At 44.7% G+C, this 27704-nt stretch overlaps 1 protein-coding gene across 2 annotated transcripts; it reads left to right on the top strand.

The window, feature by feature from the left end:
- The first annotated feature begins 504 nt into the window (after window positions 1-504).
- Window positions 505-16855, top strand: LOC141056947 (germ cell nuclear acidic protein-like). 2 transcript variants are annotated; one of them, XM_073553423.1, is made up of 9 exons: window positions 505-4497; window positions 9414-9558; window positions 10055-10184; window positions 14867-15074; window positions 15344-15432; window positions 15732-15792; window positions 15946-16045; window positions 16272-16374; window positions 16628-16855. In XM_073553423.1, exons 1-5 carry the CDS (start codon window positions 4397-4399, stop codon window positions 15426-15428), a joined length of 669 nt encoding a protein of 222 aa, XP_073409524.1. In that variant the 5' UTR covers window positions 505-4396; the 3' UTR covers window positions 15429-15432; window positions 15732-15792; window positions 15946-16045; window positions 16272-16374; window positions 16628-16855. The 2 variants fall into 2 exon arrangements, with proteins under 2 accessions (XP_073409524.1, XP_073409525.1); XM_073553424.1 differs by lacking the exon at window positions 16272-16374.
- The last annotated feature ends 10849 nt before the right edge of the window (window positions 16856-27704 follow it).

The following is a 27704-nucleotide window of genomic DNA, read 5'->3' as shown; positions in this document are numbered from 1 at the left end:
CCTGCGCATTGTGGAGGCCCCAGATCCCGCCCCACAGTGTGTTATGTATTTACACTGCGGGGCTGGGGCCTCCGCAACACGCAGGCGCAATAGCCTGATGTCGGTTATCGGGCAGATCGCACTGCGCATGCCCGAGAACACTTGTTACTGCGCAGGGGCCGGGATTCAAATCAAGAGGAGGCAGCGACGCATGGGGCATCATGATGGACAGATCGTGGGCAGCGCCGAGGCACCGGACAGGCATGATTGACGGATGGTAGGTGGCTGATAGAGGGGACACAACATACGTGTGGGACACATTACAGGTATGAGGAGCTAATTATAAAAGTCAATATTTTGGCATTACTGGGGGTCAGAAAAAGAAGAGCCACCTTCACAGAATGTAGCCTTAGTGCTGCTGAAGGTGGCTCTTTAACTGAAAAACGCCCTGGGGGGGTGACAGGTTCCCTTTAAGGGAGTGGGGTTCTTGCCAATCCATCACCACCTGTAGCTTGGCAGGATCCATGGCCAATCCCTGGGCGGAGATGATATAGCCCGGGAAAGGCAAGGACTCCTGCTCAAACACAAACTTCTACAACTTGGCATAGAGGGAGTTTGCCCGCAGGAGGTCAAAAACTTTGCAAACATCTCTCCGGTGGGAGTCGATATCTGGAGAGTAGATGAGAATATCATCCAGACAGACTACTACCGAGGTGGTACGCATATCCCGGAAGATATCGTTCACAAAGTCTTAGAAGACGGCCGGGGCATTACAGAGCCCGAAGGGCATCACCAGGTATTCATAGTGCCCATCCCTGGTATTAAATGCCATCTTCCATTCGTCTCCCTCACGGATGCGAATCAGGTTATAAGCCCACCGCAGATCAAGTTTAGTAAAGACTGTCGCTCCCCGTAGCCTATCAAACAGTTCTGATATCAGGGGCAGAGGATACATGTTCTTAACGGTGATGGCGTTAAGACCCCTGTAATCGATGCAGGTACGTAGTTCTCCATTCTTCTTCTGGACGAAGAATCCCGCCCCCGCTGGTGACACTGGCTTCCTAATGAATCCCCTTGCCAGATTCTCCCTGATGCATTGAGCCATGGCCTCTGTCTCCGGGAGAAACAAGGGGTAGACTCGACCCCGGGAGGCTCAGCGCCAGGCAAGAGGTCAATAGGACAGTCATAGGGGCGATGCGGTGGAAGGGTTTCTGCTGCCTTTTTGGAGAACACGTCTGCGTACTGTCGATAGTGTTTGGGGAGAGAGGAAAGATCTGCGGGGACCTCAGTGGAGGCAACCTGGACGCACTCCCTCAGACATCTACCCTCACGTTTTACTCCATCTCAGAATTCTCCCTGAGGACCACTCTATATGAGGGGAGTGGTAGTGTAGCCAGGGAACCCCTAAAAGGATCTGATCGATGCCCTCGGGCATGACGAGAAGGGATATCGTCTCCTGATGGGATGGAGACACAGAGAGTACCAAAGGGGCGGTCCGGTGTGTAATCTGTGAGGGGAGGGTCGCGCCGTTCACCACTCTGACAGTGATTGTTTTGGACAGCATAAACAGAGGTATTGCGTGCCATTGAGCAAAGGCAGAAGACATAAAATTGCCCTCCGCTCCGGAGTCCACGCATACCTCCACCGCCAGAGTGGATGAACCAAACTCAAGCGTCCCCTCAAAGGACAACTTGGAGGAAAACGCCGCTGAATCCAGTAAGCCTCCCCCAATGACCACTGGACGGGGGCGTTTTCCTGACCGCTGTGGACATCGGTTGGCAAGGTGACCAGACTGTGACACACATAGCAGACCACGGGTGCTCGAGCGGACGGAGACCTGGTTCCCAAGCGAGAACCCTCCTTGGCCTCCTGGGGCTCGGATGCCCTATCAGAAGACTCCTGAGGTTTAGAAAAACTAGGTGCCAACCTAAACCTCTGCCTACACTGGGCCCGCTCCAACCTTCGCTCGACGAAGCAAAGGTCAATACGGGTAGAGACGGTAATAAGCTCCTCCAGTGTAGTGGGAATCTCCATGGTGGACAGGGCGTCCTTCATGTGGTCAGTCAGGCCTCTCCAGAACACTGGGATGAGGACCTTGTCTGGCCACTCCAGCTCAGACCAGGGTCCGGAACCGGATGGCATAATGGCTGACCAAGAATGAGCCCTGTGACAGTGCCAGCAGCTGGAGTGTGATGTCATGGGTGGCTCGCGGTCCCAAGAAGACCTGCTTCAGAGAGGCCAAGAAATGAGAAGCGCTCTGCACCACCTGATCACCGCGCTCCCACAATGGTGTGGCCCACTCTAAAGCCCTGCCTGACAAGAGGGAAACCACAAATCCCACCTTAGACTGCTCTGAGGGGAATAGTGCCGCCAGCAGCTCTAGCTGTATAGAGCACTGGCTCACGAAACCCCTACACAAAGCACTATCACCCGAGAACTTCTCGGGCAGTGGGAGGCAGGACAAAGTCAGGGCAGGGATGGCAGTGATCACACGGGAGACAGCCTCAGTGGCTGCCTGAACAGCGACCGTAGTAACATCCGCAGCTGAACGCTCGAGAGCCGCCAACCTGCCCTCCAGCTGCCGGATGTACTGCAGTAGTCGCTGTTCGTCCGCCATTACTAGCCAGACCCTGGCGTTAGTATAATGATAGGGCTGGCGGAACGCACCAAATAATAAAATATGGTAATGAGGTGCATTCGCAGCCCGGGGTCCACCGTGCAGAGATGGTAGACTGCTACTCGGTAATGGCGGACAGAAACTGTTGGCATAGCAAACAGACTCGGGTTAACTTCACCCGGTGAATAGGAGGCGGGCCCTGTTGCTTCACAGGGCCGCGATACCGCAGAGTGAAAGCTAGAGTCTTGATAACAGGACCCTGCCCCAAGGACACGGGGTTAGGGTCCCTCAAGACCCACTAGCGTTCGGTGCCGCAACTGCGATGCCAGGGAGAGACCCTTACTGAACGCTGTGCCCTGACAAGTCACAGGGTGCAGCTGATAGATGAATACCGTACGAAGTACGTACAGCGCAGCTCTGGCGGACACCACTAACCAGTCTAAGCTTTGGTCCGGAAAAGCGCATTAATGGCGCAAGGCGCCGCTCTGACTGTAGTTGCTGAACGTGCGGTATCGTAGTGCCTAATGTAGCGTGGCGCACACTGGCGCCAACATGTGATAGGAGCTGGGAGCACTGCGGCGCTAGGCAGTGCCACTACTCGGCGCTGACTCTGAACCCTACTAACATGCGTATCAGAGGGAAGGGGTTTCATAATGAGTCAGTCAGCGGTTCACAAGCATCCATCATCACACACACTACTACAAATTACAGACTATGCTAGCGCACGGCCGTGCGATCCTTTTATAGGCGCAGCCTTCCGGGACCTTGCTGATGGCCCAATCAGAGCTGCTTGAGGACCTGAGCGTGTGACCTCCGACCTCCAATGAGAGGTCGTCCCACAGGCATGCTCAGAAGGCTGCAAAAAGGACTTTAGCCTCTGGAGCTGCTCGCTGCTGGCTACTGCGGATTGCCAAAGCTGACCCAGAGGTGGCGTAGCAACCAACCTGACCACACTAGCCTGAGCAAGACGCTGGGAACGACGTCTTTGCTGAGCAGGCTCCTCTGCGGCTGGGACTGAATGGGAGAAGGCAAGGCTTGAGATGCCTCCTGTGCAGAGGCAGGAATCCGTCGCCTAACACATGTCCTACATATATACACACAGCTGTGCTGCCTGCATCTACCACATATATACACACAGCTGTGCTGCCTGCATGTCCCACATATACACACACAGCTCTGCTGCCTGCATGTCCTACACATATACACACACAGCTCTGCTGCCTACATGTCCCACATATATACACAGCTCTGCTGCCTGCATGTCCCACATATATACACACAGCTCTGCTGCCTGCATGTCCCACATATATACACAGCTCTGCTGCCTGCATGTCCCACATATATACACACTGCTCTGCTGCCTGCATGTCTCACATATATACACACTGCTCTTCTGCCTGCATGTCTCACATACTGTATACACACAGCTCTGCTGCCTGCATGTCCCACATATATACACACTGCTCTGCTGCCTGCATGTCCCACATATATACACAGCTCTGCTGCCTGCATGTCCCACATATATACACACAGCTCTGCTGCCTGCATGTCACATACAATATTAATAAGGATAGATTACCTGAACAACAGGTGGATAGACGTCTGAGAAAGTTTATGGGCCCTGTTGTTGCTGAACCCCATTATAATTTCAGATCCTGATCCCAAAGGATGATCCTGTGGATTTCTGGTGGTCTGGTCAGCTATGTGTTCTGCTCTGGTCGGATCCCATATTCATAGTCTTATTAGTTCTCTACACTCTCTATCTATAGACCCCTCTCTAGTACGGGCCTGCATACTAACATGTCTGATTTGAGCCTTATAAAAAGTATTTTCACTCTTCCTTATTTCTGTACAGATAATTTACCATCTGATAGCGAGGAGAGCTCCGCTACACAGGAGAGGTAAGTTAGGCCAGATACATCTACCTCTATATAAAGCCACTAGCTGAAGAGCCCGGCGCTGCCCGGGCATAGTAACTAACTGTGGTTAGTTATAACAAATTATAATTATCCTCCATCACATAGTCCCGTGCCCATATACCCATCATACATATCCACCATTCCATATTCGAGTGCTCATATACCCATCATACATACCCATTTCTCCAGCGATGCTCTAGGTGTGCTGAACGCTTATTGAGGAAAACACGCACACCAGAAGACTTCATACACTTCAAATTTATGTTAAGGACATATAACTCTGCCCTTCACCTCGCCAAACAGACCTACTTCACCACCCTGATTTCCTCACTATCCAACAACCCCAAGAAACTTTTTGACACCTTTCACTCCCTCCTCAGGCCAAAAGCACAAGCCCCTATCACAGACATTTGCGCTGATGACCTTGCCTCCCACTTTATAGAGACAATAGACAATATCCGTCAGGAAATCCGCTCCCAATCACCAAATTCAGTGACTCCCATCCCTCCCTGCATTTCCCCTGGCTCACTCTCCACATTCGATCCCATCACAGAAGAAGAAGTCTCCAGGCTCCTCTCCTCTTCTCGTCCGACTACATGCACAACCGACCCCATTCCCTCACATCTCCTCCAGTCTCTCTCTCCAGTCGTCACAACTCACCTAACTACAATCTTTAATCTCTCCCTCTCCTCTGGCATCTTCCCCTCCTCCTTCAAACACTCTATCATTACTCCATTACTAAAGAAACCCACCCTCGACCCATCCTGCACAAACAACTACAGACCAGTCTCCAATCTCCCCTTCATCTCTAAACTCTTGGAGCGCCTGATATACTCCCGCCTTACCCGTTACCTCTCCACTCACTCCCTCCTAGACCCTTCACAGTCCGGTTTCCGCCCCCTACATTCGACAGAAACTGCACTCATCAAAGTGACCAATGACCTTCTGACAGCAAAACGTAATGGTGACCACTCTCTGCTCATTCTTCTCGACCTTTCTGCAGCTTTCGACACTGTTGACCATCCTCTCCTACTCTCTAGGCTTCAGTCACTAGGCATTAAGGACACTGCTCTTTCCTGGTTCTCCTCCTATCTTTCCGACCGCTCCTTCAGTGTTCTGTTTTCTGGCTCCACTTCATCTCCTCTTCCTCTCGCTGTTGGGGTACCTCAGGGCTCAGTCCTTGGCCCCCTTCTCTTCTCTCTCTACACGGCCCCAATTGGACAGACCATCAGCAGATTTGGCTTTCAGTACCATCTTTATGCTGATGACACACAACTGTACACATCATCCCCTGACCTTACCTCCGCTGTACTACAGAACGCCACTGACTGTCTGTCTGCAGTCTCCAACATCATGTCTGCTCTCTATCTGAAACTCAACCTCTCCAAAACTGAAATTCTTCTGCTCCCACCATCTACCAACCTCCCTAAATCTGACATTTCCCTCTCTGTGGGTGGCACCATAATAACACCCCGACAGCAGGCGCGCTGTCTGGGTGTTATGTTTGACTCCGATCTCTCCTTCACCTCCCATATACAATCTCTTGCCCTCTCGTGCCGCTTACACCTAAAGAACATCTCTAGAATCCGCCCTTTTCTCACCATGGAAACAACAAAAACTCTCACGGTCGCCCTGATCCACTCCCGCCTGGACTACTGTAATGCTCTATTAATTGGCCTCCCTCTCACTCGACTCTCCCCTCTCCAGTCTATCCTTAATGCAGCAGCCAGGGTTGTCCATCTGGCTAATCGTTACTCAGACGCGTCCGCTCTTCGCCAGTCGTTACACTGGCTGCCAATTCATTACAGGGTACAATTCAAAGTACTTGTTCTCACCCACAAAGCTCTCCACAGTGCGGCACCCCCTTACATCTCCTCCCTCATTTCTGTCTATCGGCCTAACCGACTGCTGCGCTCTGCAAATGACTTTCGACTAACCTCTGCCCTAATCCGCACCTCCCACTCCCGACTCCAAGACTTCTCCCGTGCTGCGCCAATTCTCTGGAATGCTCTACCCCAAGATATTAGGACCATCCACAATTTGCATAGTTTTAGGCGCTCGCTGAAAACACATTTGTTCAGAGCGGCCTATCACATTCAGTAATCAAAGTCATGTTATGTTTGTGTGTGTGTGTAGCCCATTCACTATCTCCATCTAACCCCCACCCCCTGAAGATGGCTGGACCATCATTGTAAATACATCATTGTAAATACAAACCTGTGCTTTGTATCTCCCCCACCTCATTGTAGATTGTAAGCTCCCACGAGCAGGGTCGTCTTATTTCGCTTTAATTATTGTATTGTTAACGTTGTTACTTATGACTGTTGTGTTTGAAACTGTTCAACTGTAAAGCGCTGCGGAATATGTTGGCGCTATATACAGTGGGGAAAAAAAGTATTTAGTCAGTCAGCAATAGTGCAAGTTCCACCACTTAAAAAGATGAGAGGCGTCTGTAATTTACATCATAGGTAGACCTCAACTATGGGAGACAAACTGAGAAAAAAAAATCCAGAAAATCACATTGTCTGTTTTTTTTTTCATTTTATTTGCATATTATGGTGGAAAATAAGTATTTGGTCAGAAACAAGCAATCAAGATTTCTGGCTCTCACAGACCTGTAACTTCTTCTTTAAGAGTCTCCTCTTTCCTCCACTCATTACCTGTAGTAATGGCACCTGTTTAAACTTGTTATCAGTATAAAAAGACACCTGTGCACACCCTCAAACAGTCTGACTCCAAACTCCACTATGGTGAAGACCAAAGAGCTGTCAAAGGACACCAGAAACAAAATTGTAGCCCTGCACCAGGCTGGGAAGACTGAATCTGCAATAGCCAACCAGCTTGGAGTGAAGAAATCAACTGTGGGAGCAATAATTAGAAAATGGAAGACATACAAGACCACTGATAATCTCCCTCGATCTGGTGCTCCACGCAAAATCCCACCCCGTGGGGTCAGAATGATCACAAGAACGGTGAACAAAAATCCCAGAACCACGTGGGGGGACCTAGTGAATGAACTGCAGAGAGCTGGGACCAATGTAAGAAGGCCTACCATAAGTAACACACTACGCCACCATGGACTCAGATCCTGCAGTGCCAGACGTGACCCACTGCTTAAGCCTGTACATGTCCGGGCCCGTCTGAAGTTTGCTAGAGAGCATTTGGATGATCCAGAGGAGTTTTGGGAGAATGTCCTATGGTCTGATGAAACCAAACTGGAACTGTTTGGTAGAAACACAACTTGTCGTGTTTGGAGGAAAAAGAATACTGAGTTGCATCCATCAAACACCATACCTACTGTAAAGCATGGTGGTGGAAACATCATGCGTTGGGGCTGTTTCTCTGCAAAGGGGCCAGGACGACTGATCCGGGTACATGAAAGAATGAATGGGGCCATGTATCGTGAGATTTTGAGTGCAAACCTCCTTCCATCAGCAAGGGCATTGAAGATGAAACATGGCTGGGTCTTTCAACATGACAATGATCCAAAGCACACCGCCAGGGCAACGAAGGAGTGGCTTCGTAAGAAGCATTTCAAGGTCCTGGAGTGGCCTAGCCAGTCTCCAGATCTCAACCCTATAGAAAACCTTTGGAGGGAGTTGAAAGTCCGTGTTGCCAAGCGAAAAGCCAAAAACATCACTGCTCTAGAGGAGATCTGCATGGAGGAATGGGCCAACATACCAACAACAGTGTGTGGCAACCTTGTGAAGACTTACAGAAAACGTTTGACCTCTGTCATTGCCAACAAAGGATATATCACAAAGTATTGAGATGAAATTTTGTTTCTGACCAAATACTTATTTTCCACCATAATATGCAAATAAAATGAAAAAAAAAAACAGACAATGTGATTTTCTGGATTTTTTTTCTCAGTTTGTCTCCCATAGTTGAGGTCTACCTATGATGTAAATTACAGACGCCTCTCATCTTTTTAAGTGGTGGAACTTGCACTATTGCTGACTGACTAAATACTTTTTTTCCCCACTGTAAATAAAGATTATTATTATTATTATTATTATTATACATATTCTCCATCCCATAGTCCCATGCCTATATACCCATCATACATATTCTCCATCCCATAGTCCCGTGCCCATATACCCATCACACATATCCTCCATCCCATAGTCCAGTGCCCATATACACATCACACATCCTTCATCTCATAGTCCCGTGCCCATATACCATCACACATCCTCCATCCCATAGTCCCGCGCAAATATACCCATTATGACATCATCATCACCATGGCAACCGTTATGACATAACCATCACCATTGCAACCTATTAAGACCTCTTCGTCACCATGGCAACCATTGTGACAGCATTTTCGCCATGGCGGGGCTTGCAACCCATGATGATATCAGTGTCGCCATGGCAACCATTATGACATCATAATGAGGGGCGGGGCTTGATACACACACTTTTTCCTGCCTGGATCACACTTCCGTTTTTTAAAATCCGTCCAAATCCGTCGTTTTCCGTTAAAAAACAGATCCGCCATGTTTTTGGCGGATCCGTTTTTTTTTCCCATAGACTTGCATTAGCGGCTACTGCGGATCCGTCAAAAAAAGGATCCAAACGGATCCGTTAGCATCCGTTAGTGGCAAAAAACGGAAACGGATCCGTTTGGCGGACACAAAAAACGGATGTGTGAAACGTAGATAAGGACAAAATTGTTTGGTAAATTGGAACGCGCGGGGTTACAATTTTGCCTCACAACATAGCCTAGGACACTCTCGGGGTCCAGACATGTGACTGAGCCAAATTTTGTGGCTGTAGCTGCGACGGTGCGGATGCCAATCCCGGACATACACACCCACATTGAGCTTTATATATTAGATGAACTAGGCAAGATGTTTCCTGTGGATTTATATATGATTCCTTATCTTTGCCAGGACACCACGATGTAACGTCCCCGGCTGTTTCCTGGAAGATGTCATTTCTCCTACTTCCATCTATGTTACCCACTTCCAGGAAAATAAGGAGGAGCTGGTGGAGCGACTGTACAACTGGTACAACCGGACAGTCTTCGATAATAAGGTATCACATCTTATCATGGGTTTCTGGGTGATACATGACTTCTCTATTATCTCCCCCTTTAAACAATAAATTCCAAGAAAAATGGCTCTAACTTTCTGAAAGGCAGATTCCTAACCCCTTTGTCATGTTTCTGTAATATAGTTATTGAGTATCTCAGGTAAATCTTACTTAGTTTGGTAAATGCCGTCACCGTCTTCTTATCTGTGCGATGAGAGGAAACCTTAGATGATCCACCACTGCAGAGACAAAAAAGATTAACTTTTGGCTTGAAGTTCAAAGGATTTTTACATTTATACATTAAAAATATTAAGTTGATATTTGGACATTTTAGAATAAGTTTATTTTTATTTTTGTTCTCACATCTTGGACTTCTCGGTAGACCCCGTGCCTCATACAAGTAGACCAGTGCTGTAAATCACACATGAGAGTTAGGGACTTTACAAGGTTGGGGTCAAAGAGTTTACAGATGTAACGGAATTTGATTTCTTTATTTTAGCTCCCTTTGAAAATGGACATTATGTGGAGCAAGAAGATGGGAACAGCATCCGGCCGATGCTGGAATAAGCTGCAGAACAACCGCCGACTCTCACGTATTGAGCTTTCTGAAACAGTCTGCGATTCTGCCGGTAGGTTTCACATCACATCCATCCTACAGCTTCAAAAGACAACCTGTGTACAGGGCAAATAAACTGCTACTTGTTATGTAATACATCTTATAAACTCATTGTACATACTGTCTGCTCTGAATCCACTCCTGTGTCTCCATTCAATGTCAGCAAGCAGTTAATCCTGAATGCTATCTCTGTGTTTTCAACTCTGCAAGCTTATATATGGTAACCAGCTTTTCCAACCTCTGCTCTGAATCCACTCCTGTGTCTCCATTCAATGTCAGCAAGCAGTTAATCCTGAATGCTATCTCTGTGTTTTCAACTCTGCAAGCTTATATATGGTATATAGTTTTTTTCAACTTACTCTGCTTGTCCCCTTATGTTGTGAGGTCAAGAAACTTTTCAAAGTGCTTTATGATCCATGTAGTGCTGGACATGTGTTTATTTGACCACAACATTTTATTGGGTCCTGGTGTCTCAATTTAGTGTGATTGATTAACGAGAAGAGAGAGAACCAAAAAAAAAAAAAAAAAGTTCTAAGTCTTATCCTCCTATATATTCAGACATAGCTTGGGGATAGCATTTATGCAGGGGGCATTTATGCACACTTTATCAAAGTACTGGCAGTTATAACATGGCAGTTAGACAGGTAAGACATTTATATACATCTACTCCCTATACATTTGGAGTACAACAAATATATACCATATGCATTTGTGTAATTTTAATCCTGGCCGCTGCATTCACACACATCCACCGCCCTGGCATTAACTCTACACTCCATCCACATTGGCCCCTCGCTTCTTTCCTCTCCTATGTGTAGCACTCATGCTCTTTTCATGTTGTTAAACTGCACAGATCCAGTCAGTCCCACCATTCAACATCAGAGACGCTCTCACAAATCACTTAACCATCTGCTCACTCTTTCTATCCTCCTTCTCCTAGTCGCAGGAGACATTGCTCCCAACCCTGGTCCCCCATGTTATAGAAAGTCAAACCTCCCGACTGCTACACTCAGAAACCCCTCTAATCTTATTAATATTCCCTGCCTGCCATCTGTCTCTCTTAATTGTGCACTTTGGAATTCTCGCTCAGTGTGTAACAAACTCTCCTTCATTCATGACTTTTTCCTTTCTAATTCTCTTAACCTTCTGGCTCTTACTGAAACCTGGATCCAGCAGTCAGACACTACCGCTGCTGCTGCTCTTTCATACGGGGGGCTTCACTTCTCTCATACCCCAAGATCAGACAATAGAGCAGGTGGAGGCGTTGGTCTGCTCCTATCACCAAAATGTACCTTTCAGGTTATCCCTCAAGTACCCTCACTTGTCTTCCCTTCTTTTGAGGTCCATGCCGTCAGACTCTACACCCCCTTCTCCATGCGAGTGGCGGTGGTGTATCGTCCTCCCGGCCCCTCCCATCAGTTCCTGGATCATTTTGCCACTTGGCTTCCACATTTTCTCTCCTGTGACATCCCTACCCTCATCATAGGAGATTTCAACATCCCCATTGCTCTTCCCCTCTCACCATCTGCTACTCACCTTTTATCTCTAACCTCCTCATTTGGCCTTTCGCAGCTTACTAATTCTCCAACGCATGAAGACGGAAACTCCCTCGACTTGGTCTTCTCTCGGCTTTGTGCAGTGGATGACTTTGCAAACTCCCCTCTCCCGCTCTCTGACCACAATCTTCTTTCATTCTCTATCAAGAACTGCCAGGCTGCTCAGGTCACCCCCACTGTCCAGACTTATAGAAACATACAGGGCATTAACACCCAGAAACTTATGAAGAACTTGCAGTCTTCATTGGCCCCTATCTCCTCCCTCTCATGTCCTGATTCTGCATTGAAGCATTACAATGAAACACTTCAAACTGCCCTGGATGAATTTGCAGCCCCTATAAATAGAACACCACAACGCAGACGGCGACAACCCTGGCACACGGTGCAAACACGTTTCCTGCAGCGGTGCTCCAGGTGCGCCGAACGTCTGTGGAGAAAATCCAATCTACCCGAAGATTTCATCCATTTTAAGTTTATGCTTAGAACATACAACACTGCCCTTCACCTCTCCAAACAAACCTATTTCAACACCCTCATCACCTCACTGTCCAATAACCCGAAACGTCTCTTTGACACTTTTCATTCTCTACTCAATCCAAGAGTACAGGCCCCAACCACGGAGCTCCGAGCTGACGATCTGGCCAATTACTTCAAAGAAAAAATTGACCAGATCCGACAGGAAATTATCTCCCAATCACCTCATACCACGCACTGTCCTCCCTCCCCCACTGCATCTAGCTCACTCTCTGATTTTGAACCAGTCACAGAAGAAGAAGTAAGCAGGCTCCTTGCATCTTCTCGCCCAACTACTTGCACCAGTGACCCATTTCCGTCACAGCTCCTCCAGTCCCTTTCCCCTGCTGTCACCCCTCACCTAACTAAAATATTTAACCTCTCTCTCTCTTCTGGTATTTTTCCCTCCTCATTTAAGCATGCCATCATACATCCACTACTTAAAAAACCATCCCTCGACCAAAACTGTGCCGCTAACTATAGACCTGTCTCTAATCTTCCCTTCATCTCTAAACTCCTGGAACGCCTGGTCCACTCCCGTCTTATCCGCTATCTCTCAGAAAACTCTCTTCTCGACCCTCTCCAATCCGGTTTCCGCTCTTTACACTCCACTGAAACTGCCCTCACTAAAGTCTCTAATGATCTGCTAACAGCTAAATCAAATGGTCACTACTCCATGCTAATTCTCTTGGATCTCTCTGCAGCATTCGACACTGTGGATCATCAGCTCCTCCTCACTATGCTCCGTTCCATTGGCCTCAAGGATACCGTTCTCTCCTGGTTCTCCTCCTATCTCTCCGACCGCTCCTTTACTGTATCTTTTGCCAGTTCCTCCTCCTCTCATCTTCCCCTTACTGTTGGGGTCCCCCAAGGATCGGTTCTAGGCCCCCTCCTCTTCTCCTTGTACACTGCCCCATTGGTCAAACAATCAGTAGATTTGGTTTCCAGTACCATCTCTATGCTGATGACACCCAATTATACGCTTCTTCTCCTGACATCACGCCAGCCTTTCTAGAAAACACCGGCGATTGTCTAAACGCTGTGTCTAATATCATGTCCTCACTATATCTGAAACTGAACCTGTCAAAGACTGAACTCCTGGTGTTTCCTCCCTCTACTAATGTACCTATACCCGACATTGCCATTTCTGTGTGTGGTTCCACTATTACTCCCCAGCAACAGGCCCGCTGTCTTGGGGTCATACTTGATTCCGAGCTTTCCTTTGCCCCCCACATTCGATCACTGGCTCGCTCTTGTCATCTGCACCTCAAAAACATTTCTAGAATTCGACCTTTTCTTACCTTTGACTCTGCAAAAACTCTTACTGTTTCTCTTATTCATTCTCGTCTCGACTATTGTAACTCTCTTCTAATCGGTCTCCCTCTTACCAAACTCTCCCCTCTCCAATCTGTCTTGAATGCTGCAGCCAGGATCATATTCCTCACCAATCGTTACACCGATGCCTCTACCTTGTGCCAGTCATTACACTGGCTACCCATCCACTCCAGAATTCAGTATAAACTTATTACCCTCACTCACAAAGCCCTCCATGGCTCAGCACCACCCTACATCTCCTCCCTTGTTTCAGTATACCACCCTACCCGCGCCCTCCGTTCTGCTGATGACCTGAGGTTAGCATCCTCAATAGTCAGAACCTCCCACTCCCGTCTCCAAGACTTTACACGTGCCGCGCCAATTCTTTGGAATGCACTTCCCAGGTCAATACGATTAGTCCCCAATCCCCACAATTTTAAGCGTGTCCTGAAAACGCATTTATTCAGACTGGCCTACCGCCTCAACACATTAACCTAATCTATCCCTGTGTGGCAGAGCCAAAAGTTTTACCATAACCAGGTTCCCCGCATCATTCTCCCACATGCTTTATGCATCCATTAGCCCTCTGTGTCCGTACTGTCACACACCTAACATTGTGGCTGGTCCATACAATCAGGGCAACTGTTACCACCCACCTTTCGTGTCTACCTCTTTCCTCATAGACTGTAAGCTTGCGAGCAGGGCCCTCATTCCTCTTGGTATTTGTTATAATCTACTGTATGTGATTATTGTTATGCTGTAATGTCTATTGTCTGTACAAGTCCCCTCTGAAATGTAAAGTGCTGCGGAATATGTCGGCGCTATAAAAATAAAATTTATTATTATTATTTATTACTGTCATAAGAAAAACTAAGTACACCCTCTTTGAATTCTAATATTTGACATATCAGGAGAAAATTAAAAAAAGTATCAGCTCTATAAAAAGTCATAAAAGTAGGGAAATACAATCTCAGAAAACAACTTGAAAAAAAAATATTGCATTATTCTTTATTTTAGAAAAAGTAGGCCAAAAGGCAAAAACGGCGTGTGATTAAGTACACCATTGATGCAACTTCAAGTTATTGCTGCTAAAGATGATTCTAAAAGCTATTGATTCATGGGGTGTACTTATTTTTCACTCCCTGTTTCTGCATTTTGAAGTAGTATTCGGTAAATAAATAATGGCACGGTTGACTTGTCACGTGCTGTTCATCTCAGGATGTAGTTTGTATTTTGTCCTGCTCTGTAAAACCAAATTGTTCAATCAGGGTGTACTCAGATTTTCTCATAACTGTATAATCTCTTGTTTTAGTGCGAGTACGATCCACCCTTGCGCACGAGATGTGCCACGCCGCCTGTTGGATAATCACCGGTAAACGCAAAGACCACCATGGCCCGTTATGGCAGGTTTTCACAAGAAGGGTAAATCTTATCCATCCCGAGCTGCCAAAAGTGACACGATATCACAACTATACCATCAACAACAAATACAAGTACAAATGCGACCTGTGTGGTAAAGAGTAAGTGGATTTATGACTCATCTCCTCGGACACACAATCACTGCGGAGAGACGTCCGTGCGGTTCTGTTGGTAGAATGCTTTCATACTTTACTACTATCAGAGCGGACTGACGTCTGGGGGCTGTAGGGTTCAGGATACTACATGTTATATTTTCTGTGCTGGGCCAGTTCATAATATATTGATTTCAATTTGTTCTTTTTAATATAATCCATGGTATTAATGAACGTTCATTCCAGCCCAGTAACCAATATCCCTCTTATCTTTGCAGAATTGGGCGATTTAGACAAATACCTGACAATAAACGTAAATGCCGCCGGTGCGGAGGACGAATGCGTCAACTACCCATCAGCTAAACATGTAACTATTCTTCAGAATATTTAGCCTCTAATTTGGTTTCTTTAAAATGTAAAGCCGAGACACTTTTATATATTTTCCCCTGAGTAGCGAGACAATGGATATCTGTGTTCATCACCAGCAATTAGCAGCAAAGATCCAGAATCGGTCCTCATAGGTCACCAGATAAACCCTGGTTACATTTCCCATAACTTGCTGGCTATGGAATGATTGACAATTCCCAACAATTATCTACAATGCTCTGGAAAACCTTCTATGAGTTTAAGCTTTGTTGGATGTAATTATTTTCTTTATATTTTCAGGTTCATTATTTGAACAGTGAGATTTATCTAAATATTGTCATCTCATCCACCTGTGATGGAGGTAAGAACGAAACTTCCATTATTGTCAGCAATCAATAATAAAAGTGATTTTTAAAATATTGAGAATCTTGAGTCTCTAATTTAGTCTTTTATTGAGTTTTATCATTTAAAGTTTAAATACTTCTCTATATTTTGCCTTTTTTTCACCGTGTAGGGAGACAATCAGTTTACGTCCTCATCACAAGCAGCGAACAGCGAACATTCAGAATCCACCTCTTCTGATGGACACAAAGCTTCTAACGTGTGTTTCCCAGGTAAATATTTCTGTAGTTTTCCTCCATTTATATATCTTCTTCATGTCAATAATAAATCATCGTAAGTAACAATCATTCTTGTTTTCAAGAAGTGCAACAGCGAGGACATGATAGTGTAAGCAAGGCGTAATAGAAGAAATGCAATATAGTTTTTATTACTGTATTTATTTGTTCTAATTATTATTTTTTCTTGCTGCACAATTTTTTTAAATTCTGGTTGAGAAAGGAAAGAAATGATGAAAGTTATCAGCCTACTGCTGCGGAAGAATCGCCAACACACTGACGGGCGAGATGAGTCCCTCAGACATTGCACGCCGTATAGATCTATTGTGAGTGCTCTCACCATAGCCGTATGGTTCATGTCGCATTTTTCTAACATTACACTATTATTGGCAACTTCCTATTTTCAATTTCCATATTGGCCTTCTTTATAGACAATATATAATGCAATATTTCACATCTATTTCAACTTCAGCTGATGACCAGAGATATGATGGTGAAGTTGCCTTCTCTGAGTTTGTTTCTTTTGATAACCAGTATATTTTGTCAAGCTTTTTAAAAACATCTTTCAATTGTTTTCAGGTTAATGAGAAAGGCGACTTATCGCTTCTACACAGGCATGACACATCTTGGAAGAAAAAGCTGAATACCTGCACCGACCTGCGCTGAGAACATGATCAGATGCAGTTTCCTAGACCTGGAGAATCTCTACAAGTGTTGGACATTTGAACTTCAATAGTCATAAATTGCTTTTTTTTTTTCTAATTTTTCTGAGTTAGATATAAATACCAATAAAAATGAATATATTAATTCTTTCTAGTTGGGATTTTTGTTCTACAAAACGATGGCTGTTGATAAACTTATTACAATCAATGAAGCACAGTACAACAAATGTACAAAAATACTCTGTTGTAAAAAAATATATATATCAGTAAACAGCAAGTGCTAGTAAAAACATGATAATAATGCAGGGTATTTAGTTGATACGTTTTTTGCAAAAAATGTATGCTAAGCCGCTTTACCAAACGTCAAGGTATACCCATCAGAGCACTCCCTAACCTGATGTATTTAAAACCTGACCATGTGAATAGTACCTATATGAGCAGGATTCAGAAAGGGAATGTCCGATGTGGACCCGCTGTGGAAGATTATTACTTGTGTGATTCAGCCATCATCTGCCTGAAACAATCGAGAGGAGCGGAGCTTTGTCTGCTGTTAAATGTTAAATGCAGCTGTCAGTCTGTGAGCAGCATTTAACCCCTTAACGTCTAATGACGGACACAGTCCATCATGGCCGGGTGTCAGTTTCCGCACCAGGTCGGACTATGTCCGTCATGTATGTAAAGTGTCACTGAAACTTGCAAACGCACAGTGATAGTGCAGTGCCGACAGCTGTCATAGACAGCTCAGAGGCATGGGAAAACGTGCAGGGAGTCATGCTGTCGGTCCCCGCACCCAGATCGCTGTAATCGGGCAGTCAATCTGACTGACCAATCACAGCATGACCGTGCAGGAGATGCTGAAATATCAGCACTTTCTGCCCGATCAGAGGAGAAGCTCGACGGAGACAGTGCCTGAGCTGCTGCTGTCAGAAACTTGTGTGAAATCTAGAATCAATTTTTATCCCACTCCCAGTGTCACCCCAGTCTCCCTGTCCGTCCTCATATATATATACAGTGGGGAAAAAAAGTATTTAGTCAGTCAGCAATAGTGCAAGTTCCACCACTTAAAAAGATGAGAGGCGTCTGTAATTTACATCATAGGTAGATCTCAACTATGGGAGACAAACTGAGAAAAAAAAATCCAGAAAATCACATTGTCTGTTTTTTTTTCATTTTATTTGCATATTATGGTGGAAAATAAGTATTTGGTCAGAAACAAGCAATCAAGATTTCTGGCTCTCACAGACCTGTAACTTCTTCCTTAAGAGTCTCCTCTTTCCTCCACTCATTACCTGTAGTAATGGCACCTGTTTAAACTTGTTATCAGTATAAAAAGACACGTGTGCACACCCTCAAACAGTCTGACTCCAAACTCCACTATGGTGAAGACCAAAGAGCTGTCAAAGGACACCAGAAACAAAATTGTAGCCCTGCACCAGGCTGGGAAGACTGAATCTGCAATAGCCAACCAGCTTGGAGTGAAGAAATCAACTGTGGGAGCAATAATTAGAAAATGGAAGACATACAAGACCACTGATAATCTCCCTCGATCTGGTGCTCCACGCAAAATCCCACCCCGTGGGGTCAGAATGATCACAAGAACGGTGAGCAAAAATCCCAGAACCACGCTGGGGGACCTAGTGAATGAACTGCAGAGAGCTGGGACCAATGTAACAGGGCCTACCATAAGTAACACACTACGCCACCATGGACTCAGATCCTGCAGTGCCAGATGTGTCCCACTGCTTAAGCCTGTACATGTCCGGGCCCGTCTGAAGTTTGCTAGAGAGCATTTGGATGATCCAGAGGAGTTTTGGGAGAATGTCCTATGGTCTGATGAAACCAAACTGGAACTGTTTGGTAGAAACACAACTTGTCGTGTTTGGAGGAAAAAGAATACTGAGTTGCATCCATCAAACACCATACCTACTGTAAAGCATGGTGGTGGAAACATCATGCTTTGGGGCTGTTTCTCTGCAAAGGGGCCAGGACGACTGATCCGGGTACATGAAAGAATGAATGGGGCCATGTATCGTGAGATTTTGAGTGCAAACCTCCTTCCATCAGCAAGGGCATTGAAGATGAAACGAGGCTGGGTCTTTCAACATGACAATGATCCAAAGCACACCGCCAGGGCAATGAAGGAGTGGCTTCGTAAGAAGCATTTCAAGGTCCTGGAGTGGCCTAGCCAGTCTCCAGATCTCAACCCTATAGAAAACATTTGGAGGGAGTTGAAAGTCCGTGTTGCCAAGCGAAAAGCCAAAAACATCACTGCTCTAGAGGAGATCTGCATGGAGGAATGGGCCAACATACCAACAACAGTGTGTGGCAACCTTGTGAAGACTTACAGAAAACGTTTGACCTCTGTCATTGCCAACAAAGGATATATATCACAAAGTATTGAGATGAAATTTTGTTTCTGACCAAATACTTATTTTCCACCATAATATGCAAATAAAATGATAAAAAAACAGACAATGTGATTTTCTGGATTTTTTTTTCTCAGTTTGTCTCCCATAGTTGAGGTCTACCTATGATGTAAATTACAGACGCCTCTCATCTTTTTAAGTGGTGGAACTTGCACTATTGCTGACTGACTAAATACTTTTTTTCCCCACTGTATATATATTATATATACACATATACATACATACACACACATATACACTAGATGGTGGCCCGATTCTATTGCATCGGGTATTCTAGAGTCTCATTTAAAATAAAAAAATAGTCATATACTCACCTTCCGACGGCCCCCGGACTCTTTCTCTCCTCTCCACGCTCCCGGCATCTTCCGGTTCCAGTAATGCTTTGCGCGAAACACCGCTGACGTCGCGCTCTCGCAAGAGTGACGTCATCTTCAGCCCTTCTCGCTAAGCATTACTGGAACCGGAAGATGCCGGGCGCGTGGTGAGAGGAGGGACAGAGTCCGGGGGCAGTCGGAAGGTGAGTACATAACTATTTTTTATTTTAACAGAGACTCTAAAATACCCGATGCGATACACTAGATGGTGGCCCTATTCTATTATTATACTCCTGTTACACCCAGAGCTGCAGTCACTTTTCTGCTCTTACCTAATGTATTGTACTCCTGTTACACCTGGAGCTGCTGTCACTGTTCTGCTGTTACCTAATGTATTGTACTCCAGTTACACCCAGAGCTGCAGTCACCATTCTGCTCTTACCTAATGTATTATACTCCTGTTACAGCCAGAGCTGCAGTCACTGTTCAGATCTTACCTAATGTATTGTACTCACGTTACACCCAGAGCTGCAGTCACTTTTCTGCTCTTACCTAATGTATTGTATATGTACAGGACTGTGCCTGTGTAATGAGCGACGCAGCAGTGATGCCTTTAACGACTGTAATGTGCTTGTACAATAAGCGATGCGGCCGTGTTGCCGCGACGACTGAGCGACTGTTGCTGATTGGTCACGGCCTAACTGCTGCGACCAATCAGCGATGCAGGATTTCGGTTACAGACAGACATAAGACAATTATATATATAGATATGAGAGAAAGATTGAGATGGCTGCGCATTTGTATTCGGCAGATGAGGCTTACGCTATGATCTGTTCGGATACAGACAGCGCTAGACAAATGGCCGGGCAGTTTTTGCTGATGTCGTCCTCGCCCACTCTCAGATCATAGTGGTCAACTGATGTCCTGTACGACACCCCTATGTTCATAGAGGTAATGGCCCGATGGCGATTTGAGAGCATTCTGCGATTTCTACATTTTGCAGAACACTCAAATTGCCCCCCTTCCAATGACCCCAGCTATGACCGACTTTACAAAGTCAGGCCCCTAATAAATTATTTTAACAATAAATTGTCCCAGACATTTATCCCAGAAAAAAAAAATTCCTGTGTGGTCTAGTCCTTGGTCTTTTTCAAGAGCAGGCTGCATTTCAAGCAGTACTGGCCGAATAAAAGGTCCCGATTCGGACTGAAAATATATAAGTTGTGTGAAAGCAACTCTGGCTACATACACAAATTCTGGATGTATGAGGGGAAAGACTCCCAGATTTTTCCACCCGAATGCCCCTTCTCAGTAAAATATAGCTGGGAAAATTGTGTGGGACCTGGTCCTTCCCCTTTTAGATAACGGGCACAACTTGCATTTTGACAATTATTATATACTGTATATACTCCAGTATAAGCCGACCCGAGTATAAGCCGACCCCGCTAATTTTGCCACAAAAAACTGGGAAAACTTATTGACTCGAGTATAAGCCTAGGGTGGAAAAAGGCAGCAGCTACTTTTAAATTTCAAAAATAAAAATGGATACCAATAAAAGTAAAATTAATTGAGACATCAGTAGGTTAAGTGTTTTTGAATAGCCATATGAATCAGGAGCCCCATATAATGCTCCATACAGTTCATGATGGGCTCCATAAGATGCTCCATACAAAATACACCCCATATAATGCTGCACAAAGGATAATAATGGCCCAATAAGATGCTCCCTAGAATAATATGCCCCATATGCTGCTCCATAAAGGTTATGGCCCCATAGGATGCTCCATAGATTATGCCCCATATGCTGCCCCATAAGATGCTCCATAGAATATGCTGCCCTATAAGATGCTCCATAGATTATGCCCCCATATGCTGCCCTCATAAGATGCTCCATAGATTATGCCCCATATGCTTCCCCCATAAGATGCTCCATAGATTATGCTCCCATATGCTGCTCCATATTATGCACCCATATGCTGCCCCCATAAGATGCTCCATATATCATGCCCCCATATGTTGTCCCCATATGCTGCTCCACATATCTCTCTCTCCTTTTCCCGAACCTCTGCTCCTTTAAATTTCATGCAAGAAATGGATCCGTTTTTTCACACTTTGGTGGGTTTCAACTGACGGCAAACTACTGAAGTGTGAAACAGGCCTAAGGAAGAAGTTGTTCTTCATTTGTATCTGGATCCTCAGTGTAATATAACAAATGTTTACAGATCTCTGAGAGTGAGAATTTTACTAGGTGGATCCAAGGGCGGAACAAGGTATTTTGGTGCTGTAGGCAGATGAAGCCGATGGTGCCCCCCCCGTAAGATGAACTTTCAGCCCCCAAGTAAAGGAATGGGTCAGAGACTAAAGTGACAGGTCCCCTAATGCCCCTCTCCTTTCCTTCTGATGGGTTAAGTAACAAGCTGTTAAGACAACTTTCAATAGAATTGCTACCTTTTTCATTCAAAAATACCAGCAAAAGTCAAAAGAGAGATGTGATGTACTTTAGAGAAGTGGCTCAACAGGGAGTATTTTTTTTAAAGATAGGCATAGAATCATTCATTGTTTAAGGACCATTAACAGAATACAAATGGCTTTATTCATCCCTGACAGCCTATATTTTTAAATCTCATACCCGATGATGGTCATAGAAACTGGTATAACAATAATGGGGGCTGTTTGGTTTCAGTTAAGATGTCCAGCATTTGGAAGATATAATAGAAATTAAACAGACCCTATTATAGATATAGGGATACATATGATGATTTTACTTCCATCATGGTACAGTAGTTCTGGTGCCGTATTTCCGCATTGATGGTGGCTCTGGTGATGTATTCATGTATGGATAGTGGTTCTTATAATGTATTTATGTAGTAATGAATGTTCTGGTGACTGATTCATAACCAGAACCATCATCAATATAAAACCAAAATCATCATCAGTACATAAAATGGAAAACCAGAGCTATCACTAGTACATAAATATGGCACTAGAACCATCATTAGTAAATAATTACAGTGGGGAAAAAAAGTATTTAGTCAGTCAGCAATAGTGCAAGTTCCACCACTTAAAAAGATGAGAGGCGTCTGTAATTTACATCATAGGTAGACCTCAACTATGGGAGACAAACTGAGAAAAAAAAATCCAGAAAATCACATTGTCTGTTTTTTTTTCATTTTATTTGCATATTATGGTGGAAAATAAGTATTTGGTCAGAAACAAAATTTCATCTCAATACTTTGTGATATATCCTTTGTTGGCAATGACAGAGGTCAAACGTTTTCTGTAAGTCTTCACAAGGTTGCCACACACTGTTGTTGGTATGTTGGCCCATTCCTCCATGCAGATCTCCTCTAGAGCAGTGATGTTTTTGGCTTTTCGCTCGGCAACACGGACTTTCAACTCCCTCCAAAGGTTTTCTATAGGGTTGAGATCCGGAGACTGGCTAGGCCACTCCTGGACCTTGAAATACTTCTTACGAAGCCACTCCTTCGTTGCCCTGGCGGTGTGCTTTGGATCATTGTCATGTTGAAAGACCCAGCCACGTTTCATCTTCAATGCCCTTGCTGATGGAAGGAGGTTTGCACTCAAAATCTCACGATACATGGCCCCATTCATTCTTTCATGTACCCGGATCAGTCGTCCTGGCCCCTTTGCAGTGAAACAGCCCCAAAGCATGATGTTTCCACCACCATGCTTTACAGTAGGTATGGTGTTTGATGGATGCAACTCAGTATTCTTTTTCCTCCAAACACGACAAGTTGTGTTTCTACCAAACAGTTCCAGTTTGGTTTCATCAGACCATAGGACATTCTCCCAAAACTCCTCTGGATCATCCAAATGCTCTCTAGCAAACTTCAGACGGGCCCGGACATGTACAGGCTTAAGCAGTGGGACACGTCTGGCACTGCAGGATCTGAGTCCATGGTGGCGTAGTGTGTTACTTATGGTAGGCCTTGTTACATTGGTCCCAGCTCTCTGCAGTTCATTCACTAGGTCCCCCCGCGTGGTTCTGGGATTTTTGTTCACCGTTCTTGTGATCATTCTGACCCCACGGGGTGGGATTTTGCGTGGAGCACCAGATCGAGGGAGATCATCAGTGGTCTTGTATGTCTTCCATTTTCTAATTATTGATCCCACAGTTGATTTCTTCACTCCAAGCTGGTTGGCTATTGCAGATTCAGTCTTCCCAGCCTGGTGCAGGGCTACAATTTTGTTTCTGGTGTCCTTTGACAGCTCTTTGGTCTTCACCATAGTGGAGTTTGGAGTCAGACTGTTTGAGGGTGTGCACAGGTGTCTTTTTATACTGATAACAAGTTTAAACAGGTGCCATTACTACAGGTAATGAGTGGAGGAAAGAGGAGACTCTTAAAGAAGAAGTTACAGGTCTGTGAGAGCCAGAAATCTTGATTGCTTGTTTCTGACCAAATACTTATTTTCCACCATAATATGCAAATAAAATGAAAAAAAAACAGACAATGTGATTTTCTGGATTTTTTTTTCTCAGTTTGTCTCCCATAGTTGAGGTCTACCTATGATGTAAATTACAGACGCCTCTCATCTTTTTAAGTGGTGGAACTTGCACTATTGCTGACTAAATACTTTTTTTCCCCACTGTATATATATTATATATACACATATACATACATACACACACATATACACTAGATGGTGGCCCGATTCTATTGCATCGGGTATTCTAGAGTCTCATTTAAAATAAAAAAATAGTCATATACTCACCTTCCGACGGCCCCCGGACTCTTTCTCTCCTCTCCACGCTCCCGGCATCTTCCGGTTCCAGTAATGCTTTGCGCGAAACACCGCTGACGTCGCGCTCTCGCAAGAGTGACGTCATCTTCAGCCCTTCTCGCTAAGCATTACTGGAACTGGAAGATGCCGGGCGCGTGGTGAGAGGAGGGACAGAGTCCGGGGGCAGTCGGAAGGTGAGTACATAACTATTTTTTATTTTAACAGAGACTCTAAAATACCCGATGCGATACACTAGATGGTGGCCCTATTCTATTATTATACTCCTGTTACACCCAGAGCTGCAGTCACTTTTCTGCTCTTACCTAATGTATTGTACTCCTGTTACACCTGGAGCTGCTGTCACTGTTCTGCTGTTACCTAATGTATTGTACTCCAGTTACACCCAGAGCTGCAGTCACCATTCTGCTCTTACCTAATGTATTATACTCCTGTTACAGCCAGAGCTGCAGTCACTGTTCAGATCTTACCTAATGTATTGTACTCACGTTACACCCAGAGCTGCAGTCACTTTTCTGCTCTTACCTAATGTATTGTATATGTACAGGACTGTGCCTGTGTAATGAGCGACGCAGCAGTGATGCCTTTAACGACTGTAATGTGCTTGTACAATAAGCGATGCGGCCGTGTTGCCGCGACGACTGAGCGACTGTTGCTGATTGGTCACGGCCTAACTGCTGCGACCAATCAGCGATGCAGGATTTCGGTTACAGACAGACATAAGACAATTATATATATAGATATGAGAGAAAGATTGAGATGGCTGCGCATTTGTATTCGGCAGATGAGGCTTACGCTATGATCTGTTCGGATACAGACAGCGCTAGACAAATGGCCGGGCAGTTTTTGCTGATGTCGTCCTCGCCCACTCTCAGATCATAGTGGTCAACTGATGTCCTGTACGACACCCCTATGTTCATAGAGGTAATGGCCCGATGGCGATTTGAGAGCATTCTGCGATTTCTACATTTTGCAGAACACTCAAATTGCCCCCCTTCCAATGACCCCAGCTATGACCGACTTTACAAAGTCAGGCCCCTAATAAATTATTTTAACAATAAATTGTCCCAGACATTTATCCCAGAAAAAAAAAATTCCTGTGTGGTCTAGTCCTTGGTCTTTTTCAAGAGCAGGCTGCATTTCAAGCAGTACTGGCCGAATAAAAGGTCCCGATTCGGACTGAAAATATGTAAGTTGTGTGAAAGCAACTCTGGCTACATACACAAATTCTGGATGTATGAGGGGAAAGACTCCCAGATTTTTCCACCCGAATGCCCCTTCTCAGTAAAATATAGCTGGGAAAATTGTGTGGGACCTGGTCCTTCCCCTTTTAGATAACGGGCACAACTTGCATTTTGACAATTATTATATACTGTATATACTCCAGTATAAGCCGACCCGAGTATAAGCCGATCCCGCTAATTTTGCCACAAAAAACTGGGAAAACTTATTGACTCGAGTATAAGCCTAGGGTGGAAAAAGGCAGCAGCTACTTTTAAATTTCAAAAATAAAAATGGATACCAATAAAAGTAAAATTAATTGAGACATCAGTAGGTTAAGTGTTTTTGAATAGCCATATGAATCAGGAGCCCCATATAATGCTCCATACAGTTCATGATGGGCTCCATAAGATGCTCCATACAAAATACACCCCATATAATGCTGCACAAAGGATAATAATGGCCCAATAAGATGCTCCCTAGAATAATATGCCCCATATGCTGCTCCATAAAGGTTATGGCCCCATAGGATGCTCCATAGATTATGCCCCATATGCTGCCCCATAAGATGCTCCATAGAATATGCTGCCCTATAAGATGCTCCATAGATTATGCCCCCATATGCTGCCCTCATAAGATGCTCCATAGATTATGCCCCATATGCTTCCCCCATAAGATGCTCCATAGATTATGCTCCCATATGCTGCTCCATATTATGCACCCATATGCTGCCCCCATAAGATGCTCCATATATCATGCCCCCATATGTTGTCCCCATATGCTGCTCCACATATCTCTCTCTCCTTTTCCCGAACCTCTGCTCCTTTAAATTTCATGCAAGAAATGGATCCGTTTTTTCACACTTTGGTGGGTTTCAACTGACGGCAAACTACTGAAGTGTGAAACAGGCCTAAGGAAGAAGTTGTTCTTCATTTGTATCTGGATCCTCAGTGTAATATAACAAATGTTTACAGATCTCTGAGAGTGAGAATTTTACTAGGTGGATCCAAGGGCGGAACAAGGTATTTTGGTGCTGTAGGCAGATGAAGCCGATGGTGCCCCCCCCGTAAGATGAACTTTCAGCCCCCAAGTAAAGGAATGGGTCAGAGACTAAAGTGACAGGTCCCCTAATGCCCCTCTCCTTTCCTTCTGATGGGTTAAGTAACAAGCTGTTAAGACAACTTTCAATAGAATTGCTACCTTTTTCATTCAAAAATACCAGCAAAAGTCAAAAGAGAGATGTGATGTACTTTAGAGAAGTGGCTCAACAGGGAGTATTTTTTTTAAAGATAGGCATAGAATCATTCATTGTTTAAGGACCATTAACAGAATACAAATGGCTTTATTCATCCCTGACAGCCTATATTTTTAAATCTCATACCCGATGATGGTCATAGAAACTGGTATAACAATAATGGGGGCTGTTTGGTTTCAGTTAAGATGTCCAGCATTTGGAAGATATAATAGAAATTAAACAGACCCTATTATAGATATAGGGATACATATGATGATTTTACTTCCATCATGGTACAGTAGTTCTGGTGCCGTATTTCCGCATTGATGGTGGCTCTGGTGATGTATTCATGTATGGATAGTGGTTCTTATAATGTATTTATGTAGTAATGAATGTTCTGGTGACTGATTCATAACCAGAACCATCATCAATATAAAACCAAAATCATCATCAGTACATAAAATGGAAAACCAGAGCTATCACTAGTACATAAATATGGCACTAGAACCATCATTAGTAAATAATTACAGTGGGGAAAAAAAGTATTTAGTCAGTCAGCAATAGTGCAAGTTCCACCACTTAAAAAGATGAGAGGCGTCTGTAATTTACATCATAGGTAGACCTCAACTATGGGAGACAAACTGAGAAAAAAAAATCCAGAAAATCACATTGTCTGTTTTTTTTTCATTCTATTTGCATATTATGGTGGAAAATAAGTATTTGGTCAGAAACAAAATTTCATCTCAATACTTTGTGATATATCCTTTGTTGGCAATGACAGAGGTCAAACGTTTTCTGTAAGTCTTCACAAGGTTGCCACACACTGTTGTTGGTATGTTGGCCCATTCCTCCATGCAGATCTCCTCTAGAGCAGTGATGTTTTTGGCTTTTCGCTCGGCAACACGGACTTTCAACTCCCTCCAAAGGTTTTCTATAGGGTTGAGATCCGGAGACTGGCTAGGCCACTCCTAGACCTTGAAATACTTCTTACGAAGCCACTCCTTCGTTGCCCTGGCGGTGTGCTTTGGATCATTGTCA

The sequence above is a fragment of the Dendrobates tinctorius genome, unplaced genomic scaffold (assembly GCF_039654945.1).
Source record: "Dendrobates tinctorius isolate UK_male_01 unplaced genomic scaffold, ASM3965494v1 ptg000201l, whole genome shotgun sequence".
NCBI lineage: Eukaryota > Metazoa > Chordata > Amphibia > Anura > Dendrobatidae > Dendrobates > Dendrobates tinctorius.
This window is presented reverse-complemented; position numbering and strand designations above follow the sequence as displayed.